General features: G+C 31.8%; 1 protein-coding gene across 1 annotated transcript; it reads left to right on the top strand.

The window, feature by feature from the left end:
- The first annotated feature begins 327 nt into the window (after positions 1–327).
- LOC115876214 lies at positions 328–13,420 on the top strand. The gene is made up of 5 exons (XM_030891913.1): positions 328–368; positions 5,216–5,270; positions 11,370–11,487; positions 11,544–11,650; positions 12,805–13,420. Exons 1-5 carry the CDS (start codon positions 328–330, stop codon positions 13,135–13,137), a joined length of 654 nt encoding a protein of 217 aa, XP_030747773.1. The 3' UTR covers positions 13,138–13,420.
- The last annotated feature ends 11,379 nt before the right edge of the window (positions 13,421–24,799 follow it).

Raw genomic sequence — 24,799 nt, forward strand, 5'->3', positions numbered from 1 at the left:
TAAGGAATTGCGAGTTTTTAAATTGGAAATCGTTTTGCTAATGACAGACCCTTGCCACTCTGGCAACATGGTGATCGAATTAAGATCAGGCCGACATATAAAAGACACTTAAAAGTATCGTTGAAGACAGACTGGTGCTCGGCGCGACTGAAACATAATTTTTTCTCAAGTCTCGGTACCGTATCTGCTTTCAACGATGGCGTCTAGTAATGTTCGTGCAGAAGTGAGCCGATCTGATGATGATACCGAAAAGATCATGATTTTTGCCATCAATAATCGTGCGGCTCTAACAGTGATTCAACGCGTTTGCAGTGATCGGTTGGAGAAATGGCAAAGATCGGTGCCAGGATGAAGAAGAGGCAACACAGGTGAGCTAAACCGTATCTGTCATCCGTTGATACTATCATCCGACGGCGCCCCGATTGGTCATAGTGTTTTCGCGCCACTTTTCATCCGAAATTTCCTACCTATCTTCTGTCCGTCAACGTAGATAAATTTAACTTTTCGTACGATAACGGATGTTTTGACAACTGTAATTTAACCTAACTTTTTCGTTGACAAATTTGGAGCTTTTAACACTATCGGGAAGTTGGTATTCTCTCTGTCCATTTGATATATAATTTTATATTTTGTAAATGTAATTAATAATGACTGGACTTATAGCTTATAGCCAGAATTATTAGAGCGGTGTGTAGCTTCAAAGGCAACAAATGTTACACAATACACGGTGGCGCAGCTCATTCGCCTCGGTTGATTATACGAAAACGGAAAGATGTAGAAACATAATTTTTTACGGGTATATGTAGAGAGGCAATGTGCATAATTTAAAATTATTTTCAAATGTACAGGATGTGCCAGAACTAAGATCCATAGCAAAGTTATATTTTTTCTTATGGAACACCCGGTATTATATTTCATTTTTTTTTCCTTGGCATAAAATAAGGCATTTATTATAAGGGTTTAATATGTTTAAATGCTTTCGTTTTTGAGATATTTAAAGATATTTAAATATGCATGCTATAATAAAAAAGTTCGTCAACACCCTGTACAGTATTTAATTAATTCTTGCGCTGGCTTTGAAACCAGAGAAATAAACTTTACTAAAAAAATATAATTGCTTCTTTAAATGTATACAGGGGTATCAAAAATTGCTGGTCTATTTTAAATATTTATTTTACATAAAAACTTCGTTATTTCAAATACAACAGTATGTGTTTTTTTAAACCTATATGGTTTCCTATACCTATATGGCTGAGATTTTGAATAAAAAGCAATTCTTCAATAAAATGGCCATCAAGATGGCTGGGGTCGCCATGGCAATTTGCTAATGACAGTAGCTATTTTCAAAATCGACATTTTGGTGGACCAAAAAATTTCGAAATATTTTGAGGAGTGTATTCCTCAGAGTTAAACAACGTCATTATCGAATAATTCTCTCTTCACGTCGGTCGCACTAGTCAATAATTTATTTAATTAACTAACACGTTTTACTTGAGTTTCCATTTAAGATATCGAGATTTACAGACGCGTACAACAGCCTAGCCGTCGAAGACGTTTTAAAAATCATAAATAATGCCTTACATTAAAATATTAATAGGTCTAGTGGGGGTGTTCTGTCATTAAACAGCGCTTTTCCACAACAGTTTAATGTTATGGGTCGTTTCCACATAGTTATGTTGGACATCAATCTGGTTTGTATACGACTACATAAATTGGACCCCCCGAAGCTTCATAGCGAATTTTATTAACTGTCCTGCATATTCGGGGCGGATTTTTACCGTTTCGATTTGATTTGGATTGTTTTATATTATACAGGGTGGTCCGAACTGTATTCCGGAAACATATTCTGCAGATAAAAATAATATAATAAATAATAAAAAAGTCCGTATAAATGCGGCGCCGCATAAATGTGTTTTAACTGTTTTTAAGAGTAATAACTTTTCGTTAGCTAATTTTCGGATATACATTTATACGAACGTTTTTTACTGATTTTTATCTGCAGAATATGCTGCCGAAATTTCCGGAATATCCAGTTCGAACCACCAATAATCGTATAATAAAATACTTCTTGTACTTGTATCGGTTCTGAGAATATGTAATTCCTTTATGTCCAAATTTCCTTTTCTTTATTACACTACTTAGAAGCCCTCTTTCTCGGTTCATGTGATGTAATACGGAGTCATTTGATATGTGCTCCGTCCAAAGTATCTTCAGCATCCGACAAAATGCTACAGAATATGTGTAAATGTATAATAGTTATTTACAGTACAAGTGTGTTTATGAACATGATTACAACAACGAGTGTGAATGTTCTAATCACACGAGTATTGTAATCATGTTTAAACGCACGCGTCATGTACAACGTTTTATCTACAACCGAAAAATAAGAAAATGCTGTTTTTATTTTCGTTATTACACCCACAATTTTTCTCAATCCTGTTAATTCACAGGAAATTTTTAACATTCTAATGAATCTTCCAAACAAGCATTCCGCAGATCTGGATGATATTCCGGTATTTCTGTTAAAACGCATTGCCTCCTTCATATGTACACCTCTTGCAGCACTCATAAACGTATCCTTCTCATCTGGGGTTTTTCCTTCAGCCTTGAAGGTTGCTAAACTTATCCCGATCCTTAAAGGGGGTAATGCTTGTCTCATGAACAATTACCGTCCAGTGTCACTTCTGTCATTTTTTTCAAAAGTGTTTGAGAGGGCTCTTTGTGATAGACTTGCATCTTTTTTGGATCGAAATAGTATATTATCCGATATACTCAATATGGGTTTAGGCTAAAAAGTCATGCCACCTGGCAATATATAATGTGCTGAATTTTATTATTGAAAGGGTCGACAGAGGTGAGAAGGAGCAGGTATATTCTTTGATTTATCCAAGGCTTTCGACACCTTGAATCATGGCGTCCTGTTAAATAAGTTGAATATATATGGAATAAGGGGAGTTGCCGCGCGGTTGCTCGAATCGTATTTATCTGATCGTCAACAACTAATTTGTGTCACTCATGAAAAGTCAAAATACTTCTCTCAGTCCGTCACAGTAAGCCAGGGAGTTCCACAGGGCTCTATATTGGGACCGCTTTTGTTCCTACTGTATGTGAATGATCTTCATGGGGAGTTTGTTTCGGGGCTGGTTTGCCAGTATGCAGACGACACCTCTCTGGTGTTGACAGACCAAGTTTTGCGGGGGCTCTCTGGGGCTTGTTCGCAGACAGTGGGGACGATGCGGGAGTGGTGTAGGAAAAATAGCCTACAATTGAACACTTCCAAGACCGGACTTCTTACTTTTGGTAAAACCAGAGATAACGAGTTCTTGTATGTCAGCTGTGATAACAAGTCTATACCACTGGCCGATTATGTAAAGTTTCTCGGTGTCTACATTGATCCTACGCTTCACTGGACAAAACACATAGATATTTTGACTTAATTAAACAGTAACTGCGCGATAATACGAAGATTAAGGGACCAATTGTCTCTGGACACCATTCGAACTCTTTACATCGCCACTTCACAATCCTTAATTATGTATAGCGTTATGTTTTGGGGATCTTCGGCTCTAGCCGAGCCGATCTTCAGGGCCCAAAAGAGAATGATCAGGTGTATGTTCGGCTTGCATCCGAGGACATCTTGTAGGCCATATTTTGCAAAAATTCATGTCCTGACTGTGCCCTCTTTATATTTTCTGTCCCTGGTGATGTTCGTTAAAAAGCATTCCGCCCTTTTTGCTACGAACTCGAGTCACTATGGTCCAGATATGGAACGGATTACCAGATTACCTCTGCATAGCTCGTCTTCTTTTCGGAGGGGCCCAGGCTACAGGGCGGTCAAGGCCTTTGAAATGCTCCCAGCAAATATTAGGGCTGTAGGTAGCGATTACCACTTTTGGAATTTTTACACACACGCGGTTTTATAGCTTTAACTTTGAATTTTAATTATGTCCTTTGTCTGAATATTGTTGAATTTTTATTATTGTTATATTTGTGTATTTATTACTATGTTTTAATGTTCTAAGATAATATACTCTGTAATGGGATAATATACTCTGTTCTGTGACGTTGCTTTGTGATCGGGAAGATCATTTTGTCGGCAATAAAGTATTTGTATTTGTATTTGTATTAGTCGCCCACCTTTAACACATTTAACTATGAGATTTGTCACATTTATGCTGAAAAGTCAGTTTGCCCTGTCAAGTAAACGCGAGCACTTTTTGCCCAGAAAAATCATTTTAAAAATTACGATGAGCGATTCCGAAAGTCTCCCTTCAGATGTAGAACTTGCCGCAGTACGTGCCACGGAATCATTATTGCTGGAAAAGTGAATATATTTAGATGTTCGTAGTTGTTTTTCATTATTCTAGCAACTAGTTGTGTTATGAATCTTATAACGTAACTGAAATACTAAAAAAATAGTGATGTAAAAACGTTATAACTAAACGGTTGTAGATAAAATGTTTTAACATATTTACTAATGGGAATCCAACAGATTTTTTTTCAAGAAATTAGTTGTTAGTTATTAATGTTACCTCTTGAGATCGTTTAAAATGAGAAAATAATTAACATTAAGTCAAATTGAGTTTATAGATTTTATTTATCTTTTAAGTAAAATTGAAAGTGTTATCAGAGAAAGAATGTGGAATCCGCGGGAATAAAAACAAAGGATAACCAATACTCGAATATGCAAAATCTTTGAATATCCAATAAAAATCCACTATCGCTTACAGAAGAACTATAAAACTATAAAATTTAAATGAAAATACCGCTTATACCGCTACGCTTCAGTAAAATTTTACAAGGAACCCGAGTCCTTATCATTTTATGTAGTGGCGTTTATGTAATGTTACTAGATAAAAGCGATGTTTATGAATAATAATTATTGATACATAAAAAATACACGCCTACGCTATTTTGCACCAAAATATTTTTATCAAAACATGCTTCGAATCTTAGCGGCGAATAATTTCAAAATCTTCAATTCTAAATACTTGAATTAAAGAATACTTGTCCGGGTCTATTATTTTGTTATATGCATTATAATAAATAAATAATAATGTTGTTTATTCAATGAAATATGATAGTGGTGTGGAAATTACTCGTTGTAAAATTGAAATTGGACACCATCGACATGATACTCGCGCTTCAACCGCATGTAACACGTAAATATTGAATGTTTTAAATAAAGTAATTTACATGCTGTTTTTTGTTGCAGGAAATCAAAACTACACAAGACAAAGGCGAATTGGTATCTAGTTTTGATTATTATGGTAAGTTTTTTTTCTTTCCTTTTAGAATTTTTAACTTAAATAGAGAATGAATAAACATGTTAATCCAGTAAAATTGTATCGCCACGTATAGAGAGTGAAAAAAAGTTACGGGCAAGCTGATTTTTTCAGAGTTTGTCAGCGACTGTCTTCTGAGTGTAAAATTAACAAAATCGGAAATATTCCCCTTGCGGGTTTTGAGCAATAGGGTTTTTTTTTCAAAACTGTACTACAACAAAATAATTAGACGCAAATTGTACATAAGAACATTCTCTATAAGTTCGCCTAATTAACTTGTTTTATAAGTTTATTATTTCCGGACTTAGCGGCCGTTTCATGAGCCCTTTGGGGTGGTTTTCAAAAATATTGTTTTACAGCAAATTGACCCGTATGAAAGTTGTTCATAATAAATGGACAAGCAACTTTTCCTCATGAATTTTTTTGTAGCTTGATTATTTTTGGAGATAGCGTCCAGTTCATGAACAAATTAGGGTAGTTTTCAATGTTACTCTTTTTTCAGCAAATTCACCCTAGGAAACTCGTTCAAAATAAGAGTACATATACCTTTGCCTTATGGGATTTTTTTGTAACTATTTTTGGAGATAGCGCCCAGATCATGAACAAGTGATGGTAGCTTTACAAATAAAAAAAAACCATAATATTCATTCACTTGATGAATTCCATGTTTCGTTTTGGGGAAATAAATACATATCATATCATAGGAAAGTTTGCATGTAATTTTAATATGAACACCTTTAAGTTGGTAAATTTGTAGAACTAAACAAAAATTATGACCCTACCCCAATTTGTTCATGAACTGGACGCATCTCCAAAAATAATGAAGCTACAAAAAAAAATAATGAGTTAAAAGTTGCTTGTCCATTTATTATGAACAACTTTCATACGGGTCAATTTGCTGTAAAACAAACTTTTTGAAAACTACCCCAAAGCGCTCATGAAACGGCCGCTAAGTCCGGAAATAATAAACTTATAAAAAAAATTAATTAGGCTTAACTATAGAGAATGTTCTTATGTACAATTTGCGTCTAATTATTACAGTTTAAAAAAAAACACCCCTATTATTGCTCAAAAACCCCTAGGGGAAAATTTCCGATTTTGTTTATTTTACACTCAGAAGACAGTCGCTGACAAACTCTGAAAAAATCAGCTTGCCCGTATTTTTTTTCAAATGACAATTTTATTGGATTATGTACCAATTCTTACATTATACGACAATTACATTTTTATTGTATTGTTTCCATCTTTGTTATTGGTTAGGCCTAATACATTTGTCCTCGTGTCAATCGTCCAAAAGTCTAAAATGCAACTCGGATTGTAGAAGAGCCTTTGCTCAGTTGATACCAACCAAACAATAATTCATGAAGAATATCAAGATACTACAAAGGACTAAGAAACTATATATTTTTGTAATAACAAAGAGACACCACAAGACCTGTGGAGAATATGTATATGGAAACTGTGGAAAAAAAACTCTGGAAACTGCAGCCCGGAAGATTTCCGCAGACGAGCGTTCAAACCATCTTCTTAAATCTTTTAGCCATGAGTTCTGGCGTCTTCCTACTGATCTTTCCCTTGCACTTTGCCCTCTATTATGAGGCACAGTATTTCGTATCTACCACCTCTCATCACATAACCCAGGTATTGCATTTTTCTTTCCTTGCTGGTGTTCAGTATCTCTTTTTGTTTCTGCATGCGCTGGAGTACTTCATCGTTGGTGATCCTTTGTACCCATGAGATTCGCAGCATCCGTCTGTACACATACATTTCGAAGGCTTCTATTCTCTTTTCGGTCTGTGAATCCAGTGTCCAGCTCTCCCATCCATAGAGTAACACAGAGAAGACGTAGCATCTGGCCATTCGGGTTCTGAGTCCGCACTGAGGTCTCGTCTTGTAAAAAATGATTTCATTCTCACGAAGATTTTTCTCGCTCGCTCAATTCTTGAAAATATTTCTCTTTTCGGGTCGCACTGACTAATGATGTTAGCTCCTAAATAAATACTATATTATATATATTGATAAAATACCTAATTCAAATCATCTCTATTACGACTTATACACGTGTACCGATAGAAACAGAAATGAAAAAGAGCATATATGTATGTAAAGGAATACTAAAGGTATAATACCGGCAGCTTAGATTTCACTGGCATACATATTCATATTACTTAATATACATAGTAACTAAATGCATTACTTGACTGTGCATAAATTTATGGCTCCGTTTCGTGTATAAATCCTCACCGGCCTCAGAGAGCATTAATGCTGCGATACCGAAAAACACGTCGTGAATTCTACTTCTTTATGCGCATAATCAGAACGTCTAACGATATAATTATTTTGTAATATTTAATGGCAGTTTTACTGCAATTTGAGAAGTTAAAATACCTACAAAGGTTTATTAAGTATTTACTTTAAGAGAGAGTCTATTACCACAGATTATACAGATTATAAACATATCGTCAAAAGCATTGTTTTTCGTGGTTCCAATTTTTGAAGTCGCGCACTAATTAGGTTACTAGCTTGCGCACAAGCACGCCCACTTATGGCCTCTAAAATTGTGCACACCGCCTGTCCGGCCCAGTTATTACGCTGTTTAATCGGGAGTTTACTTTTGCGCACAAGGAAATTTACTCGTTGTTCATCGTCATAAAAAACAATTTTCGTACCACGAATTAGAGACAAGATTTTTATCTGTATACTTATAGGATACCTAATCTGTGCTAATTACTCTGTATTGTTCGGGTCGCTCTCAGGGATCGGGTAAAGCGGGTGTGAGGCCGAAGGAAATATATATTATATTTCAGATATCTGCCTAAGGCTTAGCCCGATCCTGTCGTGTTAAACCACACCCAAAATACCAAACACACGTGCTTTGATTAAGGCTTGCAGAGCTTCAGCATTTGCCATAAAATAGCGAGCAATTTGTTACAAAACCATATAAATTATATATCACTGTAATCACAAAACTTCAATCTATTTCCGTATTGTAACGGAATTTTAAATTATGTCTTTATTTTCGAGAAAATTTAGTTCAAACATAGGGAATATTTCGTTGATGTTTGACCATCAAAATCTTAAAAATAAAGAAGTTGTCTAAAAATGTGCTACAATACGGATATAGTATAATCCTTTTTCTTTAATTTCCTTCTTCATTTGTGCGAAAATACGTAGCCAGTTTTACATAAAACGTTAAATACCGAACGCTTATTTTGCTACTTTTCCGAATTAGTGAAATGGACTCTTAATAATGTTTTATTTGATTAACTCGATTGATTACCTAGTTCATTTTTACAGCAAAATCATTATGTATTAGCGGCAATTTGCATATATTATCTATAAATTTCGTAAAACAATCATTCCGTACTTCTACGCAATTTAATATAATTAACTTAAGTGTCAGTAAAAATATTGACTTTATTTTTTATTCGAATTCCACAAGTTTATGAATGATGATGACTCTTCACCTTGACTTACCGGAGAAAAAACTTAGGAATTTACCTATTGATTTGTCTTTAACATTCTCCTTGAAAGATTAATGAAGTCGTTAGAAAATATCGACCAATTTAGGTATTGAACAAGTGGATTTCTTACAGGACACGAGGTCATTTATTAAGATTAATTTGTTTAAATAAACCTAAGACAAAGTAAGATCTCAAGTGAACAAATCACCAATTCATAGTAGAATACCCGCTAAAATTCACAGCTTACCTAATAAGCAAAGGTAGTCAAATTGTTCAGACTGTAGAGGGCTTACTAACAGAGTATTGCAAGCTCAAAAAAATGAGATTTGGTATGTTAGTATCAGTGGCCCTCAGGCGGCCCGGGCCACATTTCCATATCTGTCACATGCTATCGCGAGTCAAGCAGAATCCTTCTGTTTCTGATGAGGATATATATGAAATGGGCCAGGTTCTATACCTTAAATACCCCGATGATATCGTTCCATTGCTGCCAAAAGTCACTAACTTACTTTTTATTACTTCCGAGAAAAATGAGTCTAAAGATGAATTGCATTGCATAAAGATGTTATAGTTAGTAACTATTCGGTATTAAAAAAAATGAATTTTGCAATCGATACTCCGATTCAAAACATAGTTAGTGATTGAATTTGGTTGTTCGGAAAAATGTTAGTCAGTGACTTTTGGCAGCAAGAGGACGATATTGCCTATACGATTTCTTCTCAATTACTCTCCTTCAGGAAATGTTACCGAAATAATTTATATGAAATCAATTGCATTTTTGAACTCACTGAATTTATTTGAATTAAACACCTTTCATCGTCTTCTAGTTTCAGCGAGATTTTAACAGCGTGTCATATTTTTCTCACCATACCTGTTTCTGTGGCCTCGGCTAAAAGATCTTTTTCCAAATTAAAGCTTGTCAAAAATTATTTAAGAAATATTATGGGCGAAAAACGGTTATCAGCTTTGGCAATTATTTCAGTAGAAAATGAAGTAGCCCGTACAATAGACATTGGTAATATTGTGTCAACTTTCGCCCATGCTAAAGTAAGGAAAAAAGAATTTTAAAATGTTCATGTTCCTATTTACATCTTCTTCTTACGACGCCGTCTCCTTTCGAAGGTTGGCGATCCAAATAGCTAACGTCATTCTAGATACAGCCATACGAAATATGTCGATTGATGAGCAACCAAACCATCTACGAATGTCCTTTAGCCAGGAATTCTGGCGTCTGCCGATAGATCTTTTGCCCGGGACTTTGCCTTCAATTATTAATCTGAGAAGTGCATACTTTTTACCCCTCATTATGTGGCCTATGTAGCGTGTTTTTCTTTCTTTGATGGTAAGCATGAGTTCTTTCTGTTTTCTCATTCGATTAAGAACCTTTTCATTTGAAACTCTTTGGACCCATGATATTCTTAATATACGGCGGTAAATATACATTTCGAAGGCATCTAGTTTTTTTTCTAACGATATGTCAAGAGTCCAACTCTCACACCCGTACAGGAGAACTGAAAAAATGTAGCATCTGACCATGCGTACCCGTAACCTATTTACATGGTTTATTTTAATTTAGTTAGTTTTGTTGTTGTTTTTCGTTTTGTTTTTATTTATTTTTTTTTATTTATTTGATATTTTATATGTATGTTTTGGGTTACATATTCTGCGTTGCAGTAATAAATAATACTATATAAAAATTAATTTGATAATGTTATTTTTAACCTAAAACATGAGTGCATATTATTCAGATTAGTATATAAGTATTGAAATATGTAGATGTAATAGGGGGCCCGGTAAAATGTTTGCACACAGACCCGTGAGTGTGTTGTGACGCCACTGGTTAGTATATGACATAAATTAGGATTGATTGACGTATTCAATTGTTTTTGGTCACTTTCTTGTTTCACCGGAACTGACTACAGCTTTTGATTTTTAAATGGCAACCTCGGTATTTTTTACTTTATTCGATAGAAAATGTCACTCTGAATAGAATGACATATCATATGTCAACTTTTGACATTTTTGCTTTAAAAAATCGTATTTTAAATTTCAATCTAGAGTGCCATGGCTGTGTTAAAAACACTAATTTTTAATCAAGGAGCCTTGAAAAAATAGATTTGATCGTCTAATGTTTTTCGTGTCTTGTCCTGGCCGGTTAAGAGATGCCCAAATCGTATTTTTAATTATATCTCAATTTTTTAAATGGAACGAGGGTGGCTCATTAGCATATTTGGAAAAAGAATTTTTTTACGAATAATTTGGTACCACACACTTGGTATTTCGAGTCAAATTGTCGTTATGAACCGTATGTCACAATTTGGAATAAACCATATTATGAGAAAACGTCAAAAGTTGACATATGTTATGTCACTCTATTATATATAGATTGTCATTTTCTATCGAATTAAGTAAAAATATACCGAACGTGCCATTTAAAAATCAAAAGTTGTAGTAATTTCCGGTAAAACAGGAAGTGACCAAAATCAATTGAATACGTCAATCAATTCTAATTTATGTCATATAGGTACTAACATACCATATCTCGTTTTTTTATCTGAAAAAATAATAAAGTCATAGGGGTATGTGTTGTTGTTGTAATTTGTTCGTTCTCTTGTTTCAGATATTTGTTCACAACTGCCAGGCTTGTTTTGGACCAGTGTCGATACAGCACATAGTCGAAAAACACACTAGCGGCTATCTGAAAGTACAAAAATCTAATGTAACATTATCTTGCAAAGGTAAGTTCGTCCTTTTGACAATTATATTGATCTTACAAAGTTCTTGTTTTTTTCAGCTCCACACGAATTATACATAATAACTGCATCTGGTGGAGGATTCTACATCTACGACAACAGCGCAAGAAGATTTATTTGCTGGAGGAACAATCACGTCATTGCAATGGTAAGTACCTACACAGATAAAATGAATTTCTTTAAGTCAGTTAGGTATTTTAAGATCTTTTCAAGCAACTGAATCTTTTAACATAGGCAACATAGAAAATCCCATGCAAATTTTGAACTGTCAAAATGTTGATCGCTCTTGCTGAATACACATGCCATATTTAAACAATTTTAGACAAGACGATTTTAAGTAATTTAAAAGAAAACTCCATCTATTCTTAAATTAAACCTGAACAGATACCAGGGAAATGTCAACAAATTTTCCTGCGGAAATGCGTAATTTCCAAATTTCGCACTTTAGAGTAACTGAAATCTGCTATAAAAAAATACATTTTGCGTTTTACTGCTTTTATTACTTTACTTTTGAACCAAAAAAAATAATTTAAAAGTGTCTAAAATGCTAACCAATCTAATAATATTTTTACAAAATCACAATTAATTATTAAAATATCAAAACCACAGCTTAACACCCTCCACAAAGAAAAGCTAACCAAAACAACCCAAATCCTAACCAATCTAATAATATTTTTGCAAAATCACAGTTAATTATTAAAATATAAAAGAAAACTGCATGATCCAATGATTTTTTGCTTTGAATCAGCCCTATTTACGTAAAGCTTTAATAAAAAACAAGGATAAGTGCTAGTAATAAGTATAGTAATTATCTATTCTACAAGAATTGTTATTCCTCCGAAATATGTTTTACCCCACCCAGCACCCCTATTCGCTCCCGAGTCCCGTAAGCTTCTAAACTGAAAAATGTATGAAAAACAAAGTGCACAAAATGACATTGACACATTTCCCCAGGATTTTTTTTGTATTTCTTTGCTCGTGAAGGCTCGCATAAAACAAATATAAGTTCATTTTTCATGTAACTGATTTCGGCTATTCTAAAGTCAAAGCATTTTTTATGTAAAATAAAAATAAAAATTTCCGCAGACACTTTTTTGTGTTTTTAGGTTTAGAGAAATGTCTAAAACACACACCCGAAGACTAGTTTTGAAAATGACGCATTTCCGCAGGAAAATTTTTGTATATTTTGGCTCTTAATGCCTTCTAGAACGCATATATAAAGTCATTTTTTATATAACAGATTTCAGCTAAACGAAAGTTGAGTGGTCATAAGTATTTACCTTACTTCTCTGTTTGTTCCAGACGTACAAACACATAGAACGGAAAAAGTTCTGGCCCAAGTGCCGGTTCCAGGACGGCGTGAGCGACCGCATGCAGGCCTACATCACGCTGCATCAATTCCAAAACAAGAAAAAGATGCTCCTGCTCGATCTCAAAGAGCGGAAGAAACAGCGCTGCTACAAGAACTACTCCAAGCACGTGGTGTACGAATTTTTGAAATATCCGGCAACCAGGGAGAAGTGTTGTCCGCAGGCTTTCGACGTGTTCTGCAAGTCGCGCCTCAGAAGAATGAAGGAGTTCTCGCGAATGTGTGACGACAGGAATTTATCCAAATGTAATGACGTAAATTACTGAATCGAATGACTTATGTATTATAGACGGTGTGATGGAAAAAAGGAAAAGAATACTTTTTCAGCCCTTCGATAATGATTTTGATGCGTTACAATCATAGATAAAAGAAAATATCCATCTATTAAGATAGATATGAAACTTAATGGCAAAATTTTGGATCAAAGCGCCAATTCTGCTCTAAATGTTTTTTTATATTCATATTTTAAAATTGATTTATTAGTATATCAAGCTAACTTTAATAAAACATAAAGCTTCATTCAGAACCTCGCAATTAGTGGAATAAATTAGTGGTTTCAATTAGCGTAGAAGTTTGTTCCTTTAATTTCAATGTAAGGCTTTCAAAACGTCAAAATTAGTGGTAGACATTTTCAATTAGTAGAAAAAGTTATCAAACTTTTAACTTTTCCACTAATTATACTTCAAAATTTGCGAGAAATGTCATTTCAGCCATTGATTATTTATTATCCGTGGTTAGAAGTCAAAAGTTGATATGCTAAATATTAGGTTTTCTCTATGGATACAACCATAGATAAAAGAAAATAATCTACTATTAAGATAGATATGAAACACTTAATAGTAAAATCACGGCACATAAAACAATCGGCACGCCAACTCTACTCAGATTCCATTGTTTAAAATTTCTATAAAATTTGAACCTTGAGAAAATTTCTCAGAAAATACGGCAGGGTCGTATTAAAAAAATACTGTAATTGACTGAAACTGAATTCTATTTACAATACTTTTGTCCAAACAAATGAATCGTTAACCGCGCATACTTCTCGAAAAGTAAAAATGAAAAAATCAATTAAACATTTCACTGTAGAAAATAGACAATTAAAATTAAAAAACATGCAACTAACAAAAACATGCCAGGAGTTACAAACAAGAATTAAAAAAATACCAATAAAATATTTATTGAACAATATAAAGAGGCTACGTACAAATTATGCCCATCAATGGGCGTAGCAAATTTTATTAATATTCAAATTTCACAAATTAATAAATCCACAATTTTTTTTGAGAAACTTCTATTTTTTTCATGGCAGGAAACAAAGTAGGTACCGCATTGTATTTTATACGGTTACAAAGTGAATTGGTAAACATTTTAAATTCAAAGTGAACAGAACACAACCTGTACTTGTGGGCCTTATTTATATCTTCAATCAAGTCTTCTCCGTTAGCTGCAATTGCCCATGTTCTTGCCCTAAAAATGTATTGTTAACTTATTTTCGATATACTCATTTTATTTATTTTTATAATTATGTTTAAATGAATAATATAATGATTTTTAAATTTAATTTTTAATGTCTAGATTCTAGAGACAACATTAAATTTTATTTTACTAAATATTTAACATTAAATCTTACTAATATTAAAGTTTGTTAAGATTTTTAATTAGATCTTCCTATTTAGCTGAATGTCCTAATATGTATACTACCGTTTTTTTAACTAAAATATGTTAAAATAATTAATCACATATGTATATACATACCTAATCGGATCTCTAGGAAACAGAAAGAAACTTTTATTGCAGTTTAGTCCTCTACTCGGGCAGTTTTTTGCTGCACAACTTCGCCCAGGCATTTTAAAAACACGTAAAAATTAAAGATTTAAAAATGTTCAGAAATACAAAAATAAATTATATAACACAAGAAACGAAAATAAACTAGAAAAACCAAATATATAACACAATAAACAAAAATAAAACAACAACTATAAAATATAACTCAAGAAATAAACAAAATAAATTAATCCGTACGCTACTGACTCGAATCAGCCGAAAGTGTGCGCAGTCGATGAAAGAAACTACGACACTGGTTACTTTCTGTTGATGGAAACCCTAATGGCGGAGTGCGCGACGGTATGCGCGTAGCGTTCCCGCCAAAGAGAGTTAGCCTGCCGTGTGATTTATATGCCGTGGTAAAATTTTGGGTTAAAGCGCCCCTCCGTGTTTTTAGTAGAGACTACGTTTAACCCAGCACCTTCGCCTTTTCTGCTGTAAATGTTTTTTATGTTTATATTTGAATTCAAAGGATTTATTTTTAAAGTTACACTGATATATTAGTATATCAGAGTAACTTTAATAAAACATAAGAATATATATATTTTACAGTTTATTTTTTTATTTATTTTACAGAGTTTCATGTAAATGATCGTAAGTCGACTGGCTGTCTAATGAATAGACCGAGATTTATAGATTTTAAAGCGAACGATAAAAAAATCAAACAAATACATACCATATATTTTTCTTTTATCTAAGATACGTACCTTATCGTCTTTGTTAGTTTCTTTGCAGGATACAACACAATAAAACTATTTCTGACTATGATATTTAAAATTTAGATAGATAGAAAATTAAAAAACAAACCGGTATTTGCAGACGCAGGCCCAAATTCAATAAAAATAAAAAAATTTCCCGCGAAAATCGGGCTTTATTTGATTTATCAGCAATCATTGTCAAGTTGACAATATACAGGGTATTTTCTAATTAGTCTAAAAAAATTGTGGTGTGATTCCTCATGTGTTCTTAAAACAATTTTTATATAACCATTGGGTCTAAAGTACTTCCTTTCTGATCTACTGGGTGTTAAAAATTTAAAAAAATCGATTTTTTTGCTTAACATAAATGGTACACCACTGCTTTTTTAAAGAAAATTTATTTTTTTCTTGACCGAGAAAAAAATAAATATACTTATTGTGAGCCCGCCTTAATCCGTTTTTTAACGATTTTTTATTTTCTACATTAATTAGGAAACACCCTGTATATGCATATCACAGGCAACCAAATAAATTAGTAACCTCTAAAATTTATTTTTCCTACCACTAGCGACATACCGTGTTTTTAGTATGCACTAAATTATTTTATCAAAAAAAATTTCACGATATAAGTTTTCAGGCAATGGATACAACTGCCTTACTGATGTTGATGCCTATCCACTTCGCTATTCACAAACATTTAGAATGAGATATTTCTTTATACAGGGTGTCCCAGAAATAAGTGCAAGTATTTTAAGGGGTGGTAGATCTCGATAAAAGAAACATATTTTCTCTTTATCGTTTTTCAAATAAGTCCAAAATAACGGAGTTATTTTACTTTGAAAATTTCCAAAAAAAATTATTTTTTGCTCAAATTTTGAGAATCACTGGATCTTTTCTGGATTTCCTTTCTTGTAAATTTAATCTACTACCTATGTTGCCATATTATCAAGAAATTATGTTTTTTAACTAAAAACTAAAAAAATTTTCGAAAAACTTTTCAAAAAATTTCGAATTTTCAAAAAAAAAATTTCGTGAAAAAAAACTCATAAACGTGTTTCTGGGGTTGAACTGTACTAACAGTTAACATGCTTGCACTTATTTCTGGGACACCTTGTATGTAGAATGTTTCTTTGACTAATAACTGCAAAATTACATTGACTTATTTTATAAACGTAATAATTTTACAGTAAACACTTCTAATATGAAAAATATTCATGAGAGTGTAATAAAACAATTTAAAAACTTTACCTTTTGATGTTGAAGGAGTTTGTATATTCATAGATGTCAATTCTGTTTTCAATCAAAAAACAAACCGGTATTTTTTTGATGCAGATCCAATTTTTTTACTATTTCTCATTGACAACTTGACAATTATGTCAAATACATTTAAAAGACATTATATAATATGTATTTTACATGCAACCAAATAAACTCGTAACCTCTAAAAATTATTTTTCCTACCACTAGCGACATACCGCGTTCTTAGTCAATACTAAATTATTTTCGTATGTAACTTCAATGACATTTTTGTCATTGTCATGTTTACAATTTAATTAATATGTTATATTTTTGGAGCTTTCACACTATGAGAAACTTTCAAAACCATGAAAACAACGAAATATTAATATTTTTTTTTATTTCCTCCATAAAATCATTAAAAATTAAATAAAAATTTTCAATTATCTAGGTATATTTCGTAAAGTTTTAACAAAATTAGTATAAACAATGAAGGGCAAGGGTTCTTTTCCTTTTTTAGTCGGAAAGTATTAAAAGTGGTTTTAGTTTTTCGCTAAAACGGATCTGCCACATAAAATTTAAAAGAAAAAATGAAAAAGATTGTTGAAAAGTTATATAGATTGGCTATTATTAATCATAAAGGTTAAAGGTGTATAGAAAACCCATTAAAAAAATTATAATTCATCTAGATTTTGTTTGATATATTAAAGCTCTTTATCTTTAATATATACAGGGTAAGTCCTAAATAAATGCACATATTTTTAGGGTTGGTATATTTGGAAAATAGGTGTGACTTTTTTTAAATTTTCATTTAAAAAAACATATCTTGATACTGTGACGAAGAACCACAGAAAAAATCCACTGGTTCTCAAAATTTAAGTAAAAAATATTTTTTTTTTAATTTTCAAAATAAAATTACTGTTTTGAACTAATTTGAAAAACGGTTTCTTTCATAAAGATTTACAAACACTGAAAATATTTGCACTTATTTGAAACTCACCCAGTATTTCATAAAGTTTTATAAACCACTTCTATACCTCTTTTTATCTTTTAAAAAAATCGAATATTTTAGTTTTAACTGTGCAGCTGGTTTGATATAATATGACTGATATGATTTATACCGTATAATCGAAAAAGAAACGGTGTCAAAGACGGCTGGGGAATAAAAATCGCTGATAGTTTTGGCGAAAATCAAAACAAAATTTCAGTGTAGTTTCAAAAAACTACACCATTCAATAATCATTTTTACTCAATATAATAGCCTAGGGTTTGACCGCCCTAAAATTATCATCGATTTTCATTACTCAGCTGTCTTTGACGCCGTTTTTTTTTTCGATCGTATGATATGATACTTCTCTAGCAGATCCGTTTCAGAAGAAATGCTAAAATAATACCTAAGCAAAAGAAACGGTATATTTAGATATTTAAATTGAATCTATTTACTAAAAATAATGCAAAAAATTAACCCACCACAGTATATAAAAGCATTTTTATACGCTTATTACGTTTAATAGTCCGCTAAATTTTTCTATAACGTCCGCAGTGTCAACCTGTATTATTTCGTCTATTTATTCAAAAACAAAGTTATTAGATAATAAAATATTCAAAATGACAAGATACACATACATCCATCTGACCATTTCGATAAAAAAAATGTAGATTTTGTCACGTTAAATTAACCCGTTCATTTAGAAAATATATATTGTAATAATCAAAATGATTATTTATACTAATACAGCATCAGTATTTATAGTAAAATGAAAATTTTGGATCAAAGTTCTTGTTTAAAAGTTGGACAGACTTTAAACTATTTTTTTTTAATAAAACTCCATCACAAATTATTCAGGTTAGAATAAATTTTTTATTTATTTATCTTGAGTATTTTTGACAGGATTATATGCCTATAATTTTTAAGAGTCCCCACAGACGCTCAGTCTTTTAGCACAGGCTGTCTGTGCAGGTCAGGTTGCGCAGTTTAATTTGTACTACTGCCTGCGACACACAAACGCATTTTTATAGCACAGAGCACAGTTTTGTCTACTGTGACCTGAGTAACACACCTACTAATAGTCTCAGCATATTTTTTACAGTAAAAATCGCTTCTCGAGATGACTTTTGTTTTTCAAAACATGGCAAGTTTTTTTATAATTCGATAAATCGCCATAAAAATTGTTTAAGTTTGAAATTTTGTTTTAAGTTAATAATAGACTGAACTATGGACTCAGCAGCCGGTCTGTGCAAAAAAACTAAGCGTCTATGGGAGTCTTCATGGTATTATACGTCTATCAACTTATAAGCAAAACTTTGCCGAACAACATAACTGTATATTTTTATGTATTGTACAAATTTAATATTAAATATCTTTTATATCACGTAACCTAATTTATTTTTCTATATATTTGTGTTAAAGCTATTTTTTTCCTTGTATAATTTTTGTTTCAGGAAATTAGTTGGTTGAGAATGTGACTGTATAGTTTTGCTTTTACCTCTGTGAGGTACACATTCTAAACGGTTTTGTATATTTATTATTTATTTTTGTAAATATTCGTTGGGGCCATTCCCTAAAAACGACAACTTTTTTTGCGACAATTTTTGAAATTGTGGTTTTTCTTGTTTTTGGGGATGGCCCCCTTATAAAACGGGGAGAGCCTAAAAAATCAATGTTGCCATATTTATATTTTTTTCTTATTTGACCAGTATTATTTTTGACCCTAGCAAAGTATTACAAAAACTATGTAATCCTACTTTAGCATATTTAAATCGAATGAATTTGTCAATCATATTTATAACCAGGTTTTTATAATAGTAAAAATGACTAATAAATAAAATAATATTTACAAAATTGCAATGATTGACAGATCCATTTAAAAAAAATGTAGACGAAAAAAGCTTTAATATTTTTAGTCTGTCCCTGTTGATTCCATGTTTTAATGGATAATTATTATTATTATACATGGCGTACTCAATAAATGTTACCCCACTCCAATATTCTTTAAACTCCAAGACGTTTCTTGAAGACGCCCTGTACAAATGCATTAAGAATACCAAACAGTTCAGTAGATTTAAAACTTACTGCAAAACACTCACTAATCCTGAAAGTGCTGCGCAATGGTCCCGTTTTGTATACTGCGCAGTTGAAATTGACAAACGTCGAAAAAATGTAATTTTAAATTATTGCGCAGCAATTTCAGAAAACTAATAAAATTAATATGATATATGAGGCGCTTTCAATGTAAAAATAATAATAACAAGAGAGTAATAATGTGTAAGTATTGTTTATTTCTGTAATTCTATATGATGGCCTCGCGTACATGTAATTCGATGTAAGATCTGTAATAGAAAGGTGTCCTTATTGTTTACATTCCATATACTGATGTGCGTTTACAATAAAAGAATCAATAACCAAAAAATAAATTTGTTTTATTTTTCCTCCTAGTATTAAATAAGTGCTTTGAATAAGAAGACTAAGGAAGGAGCATATCAAAAATCTTAGGTACACCGCGATGGGCCTCAAATATGGCCGACTTAAATTCCGGTTTATCAGTGTCGTTCTAATTTTATTTAAAAAATGTAAAACTATGATGTAGGGTAGACGTGGGGTAGACTCAATAATTTGTTGTTTTATTTTACGTTGTGAATAAATGTTGGTAGTTATTAAAATTGTTATAAAAATATATAATTCTAATAAAAATAGATAAGTTATAATAAGTATTTATTAACACAAACATCCGATACGCTACTGAAGCAGGTAAGTCAAATTAACGTATCGTATTCTTTGACATCTAATCTTTGACAAGTAATAAATAAAAGCTAAAATGCAAGAAAAATATATAATTTAGTTAATTTAAGTGAATTTCATAAATGATCGGTTTACTACACGTATGTATATTATATAGTCACTTACTAGCGAAAAGTTGTTCCATTATTTCACTGAATTTTTGCCGAGATCTACCGCACGCTACACAACCAACTATTTTAGAGTCTTTTTCGATAAATCGCGATAGTGTCACTGTTAATTTATGTTCTGCCACAATTTCCATCTAGATTTACTACCTTTATACAACTATCAGTAGTAGAATAAATAATAAATAACATAAAATAAGCTCCGTAAAGACTGACAAATCCACAAAATTTCAAATCAAATTCAAATGTGTCAAATGAATCGTCAAACAGAACTGTCAAGGATCCCCACCCTAGAGAGCTTTTATGGTGGCTTTTCCGCCCACCATGCATGAATACATGGATAGCATTATGCTCCTTCCTTAGTCTTCTTATTCAAAGAATAAGTGTATATATTTTGAAGGGTAGAAAAAAAAATTTAAAATTTGGAATTTTTTGAAAAAAAATGTTGAATTTTTTACGTTAAAAAACATAATTAGTTGATAATATGAGAAAACGTAACTAAAAGTTTAATTGGTGTCAAATATTTCAAGAACTATCGTCCATTCGCCAAACCAAACCAAAACTGAAATAAAAACCTAAAGGAAAATAGAAGATTTCTAGCAATAAAATTACTAGAAATCCAAAATTCACGTCTATTTGTTTATGTATACCTACATTATAGAATTTGACTAATCGATTAAATTGAAACAAAGTATACAGAATCAATATAAACAATATGTTTCAACACTTTTCAGTAGTCCTGCGGATTTGCATATATCAATTTATGAATATTTATTTTTGCAAATTGAAAATCGTCAGCTTGCGACGACGAGGATCTGCCAGACGGACGCCTACACCAAACAAAAGTTACAATGTATTTATTAGAATAAATCAATATTGATCGAGGCAAATAGCGATGTAGAAATTAATGATTTTCTATATTAGAAAAAACAATTTTTTAAATAACACTTCAAAATAAATTTACTAGAAGCACTTTTACATAGAAAATCTTTAAATAAATAATTTTAGTGATTTTATATAATTAAAATTTTAAAGAAACAAGTTATTAGAAGATTTGTCTGAGAAAGTTTTTTATTTTCAATTTACCGGGTGGTGCATCTGCCTTGAAAACAGCAAATCCCAAAAATGCAAATTTTGAACTTTTAATTATTGGTTGATTTTAATGCGAAGTCGTAAATAGTTTTTTTTCAAACGTGACAAAAGTATTAATTTTTGCCGTGATTGATAATATAAAAAAGTAATTTTAACGCCTAGATATAAAAGTGAAGCACAAAGGTACGAAAATATATTATTAAACTGAATAATATTACTAAACTAAATAAACTGCCAGTCAAATTAAATACCACAGCGATTTTTTTTACTCATTTTCAACGAGTTGTAACTTTGAAAAAAATGGACCAATTTTGTTGATTTTTTTAGCATATTAAGGATCGTTTTTCGTAGATTGATCTGATTTTTCTAAATTTTGTATGATATTTAGTTTTCTATGATATACGTGGTGTGAAAAAAAGGAATGTAATTTTTGTAATTTTTGTGTTGCTGCCATTTTGCTAAAAAACAAAATTTAACTAGAATTATAAGTTCTGGGTATAGCTAAGACTAATATGTCGGGACGTATTTGGAATTTTTACGATAACTCATCGGGAATAAAAGATAATCCATTTTTACTCTAACTTGTATTTTTTCTACCTTTCTTAAGATATATGCTAACAAAACTGAAATTAACTTTAAAATTGTAGGATATTCGTTACTTTTACAATGTGAAATTAAAAAAAAATGATTTAACTAACGCAGTTTAATACAGGATCTCTTAAAAATACGACCAGCGAAAAAGTAAAATTATTTTTTTAATATTCTGAACTTAACAGCCCATAAGGTTAATATAAAAGCTCGACACGTATTTGATATTTTTGTAAAAACTCTTTTTGTATATAAAAATCTGTCGTTTAGTTGCAACTTAGTAGTTTTTTTTAATTTCACATTGTACAATTTTAAAGTTTTGTTAGCATTCCAAATACGCCCCGAGATATTAGTCTTAGCTATACCCAGAACATTTTAGTTAAATTTTGTTTTTTGGCAAAATGGCAGCAACACAAAAATTACAATCCTTTTTTTCACACCCTGTATATCATAGAAGACTAAATCTCATACAAAATTTAGAAAAATCAGATCAATCTACGAAAAACGATCTTTAATATGCTAAAAAAATCAACAAAATTGGCCCATTTTTTTCAAAGTTACAACTCGTTGAAAATGAGTAAAAAAATTTAATTTGACGGGCAGTTTATATTACTAAACTTTTTATAGTATTTGGAAGGTTTGAAACTGTTTAAAACACTATTTGGTGGGCGTTTGAAAAATAAACAGCATATTCTATTTACTGTCCTCCATTCACGCAGTTGTGCAGCTCTGAACTGTTCAAGAACGCGATACTCTCACTCCATTCTATTGAGTCATAAAATTCAGAACCATTTCAGAACTGTTCCCCGCCATATGGAGGCACCAGGCTATCGCGTACAGCTCCTTTCAGAACCGTTCTCGAGTAACCCAGGGCGTAAAGCTCTGGAACTTGAAATTCGCGAATGGAGGACAGCAATTGGGAGTAAAAATGACTTTTTGTGCCTCGCCTGTATGTTAAAGGGTCAAACGTACAGCCTCACTACAAAAAGGATGATTTTTACTCCTAAGAAAACATTATACTATTTTTTTCAAACGTCCCAAAGGAATTAAATTTTGCGATGTGCTTGACAATATCAAAAAATGTCATTTTAACGCTTAGGCATAATAGTGATTTTTTTCATAGCAACTGTTAAAATTGCCTTATATCTATCAAAAATAGTACTTTAACCTAGGCCTGTTCCAAACACCGGAACACCGTTTCAACACCGGTGTTGGGCCGACACCGGTGGCGAAATATGGACTATCCGGTATTCCGGTGTTGATACCGATACCGGTGTTGGCATCGACACAAAAATTATATGCGATTTCCAATGTTGCCAACAACTATGCACCATCCGGTATTTTTTTATATTGATGAGCAAGACCAAGACCAGTCTAGTTCATCACTATTTGTAAAGGACTGTAAATTTTTTCAGTGTGTCAATTTATTCCAGTTTCCTATGAAAGTTTGATCACAGTTTAAAGAATATATACATATACAGCTGACTCACTCTAAGGAATTCTATTGTTATTTTGACTTCAAAGGCGGCCCGTGACCCTTCGAGGTGACAAAAAAATTGTACGTTTACTGGGTGCAGCGGAAGTGCTATTTTATCAGTCAGAACAAGGTCAGAACGCTGGCCGTATACGAGGGATCAACTAAAAATACTAAAGAATTTTAATATAGCAAGTAGAATAAAAATACAGTACTAGTTTTATTGATTAACAGTTTTAGGCGTCGATAATAATTGATCAATATTTATTTACTTTCTTCTTATTATTTAATAACATATCTCATAAACCGCAAATTCTAATACGGTTATGGTATTGTTCTGGTGTATAATTTTCGTATCTGTGGGATCTGGGATCCTATAAATCCTAAGGCACATTTCCAGGCTCCACACCTACAAGTTATTTTCCTTATCAGACTTTACTTATACATATTATGGTGAATACATTATCTAATATTAAAATATTAGATATATTATTCTATCCTAATTCTTTGGAATATGGAATTGTCAATAGGGGAATTATTATTAATAATTATTATGGAAACACCATATGAAAAATGTATTCTAAATAAATATAATAAGTTAATTTTTTTAATATATATAATAATATATTTGCATATTTCTTAAATTATAGCATGTTTTGCTTTATAGATGTTTGCATTTTACTTTAATTACCTACCTGGAAAGCCCAAATTTTATGGAAAGGTAATAAAAGTGCCTTTGCATACAACTTGTGTTGCCATTGTCAATTTTTTTGTAATTTTTTTCTAAATTTTATGATTATCATGAACAGTAATTATGACTGTTAGTAGTTAATTGTGTAATAAATTTTAATGTTTGATAAAATTTAGTAAAAATTGAAAAAAATTGACAGTGGCAAGACAAGTTGTATCCAAGTACTTTTTATTACCTTTTGATAAAAAGGTAGATAATTCAAGTTAAATGCAAACAGCTAAAAAGCAAAACATGCTATAAGTTAAGAAATATGCAAATATAATTTATTACAATATTTACTACTAATTGAAGAGCACACGGAAAAAACAATGAAAGTACCAAAAACGGGAGGGAGCTACACCTTTTGGTACCTAAATAAACGG

This window comes from Sitophilus oryzae, unplaced genomic scaffold (genome assembly GCF_002938485.1).
Source record: "Sitophilus oryzae breed Bouriz unplaced genomic scaffold, Soryzae_2.0 scaffold_1420_pilon_pilon, whole genome shotgun sequence".
NCBI classification, from domain to species: Eukaryota; Metazoa; Arthropoda; class Insecta; order Coleoptera; family Curculionidae; genus Sitophilus; species Sitophilus oryzae.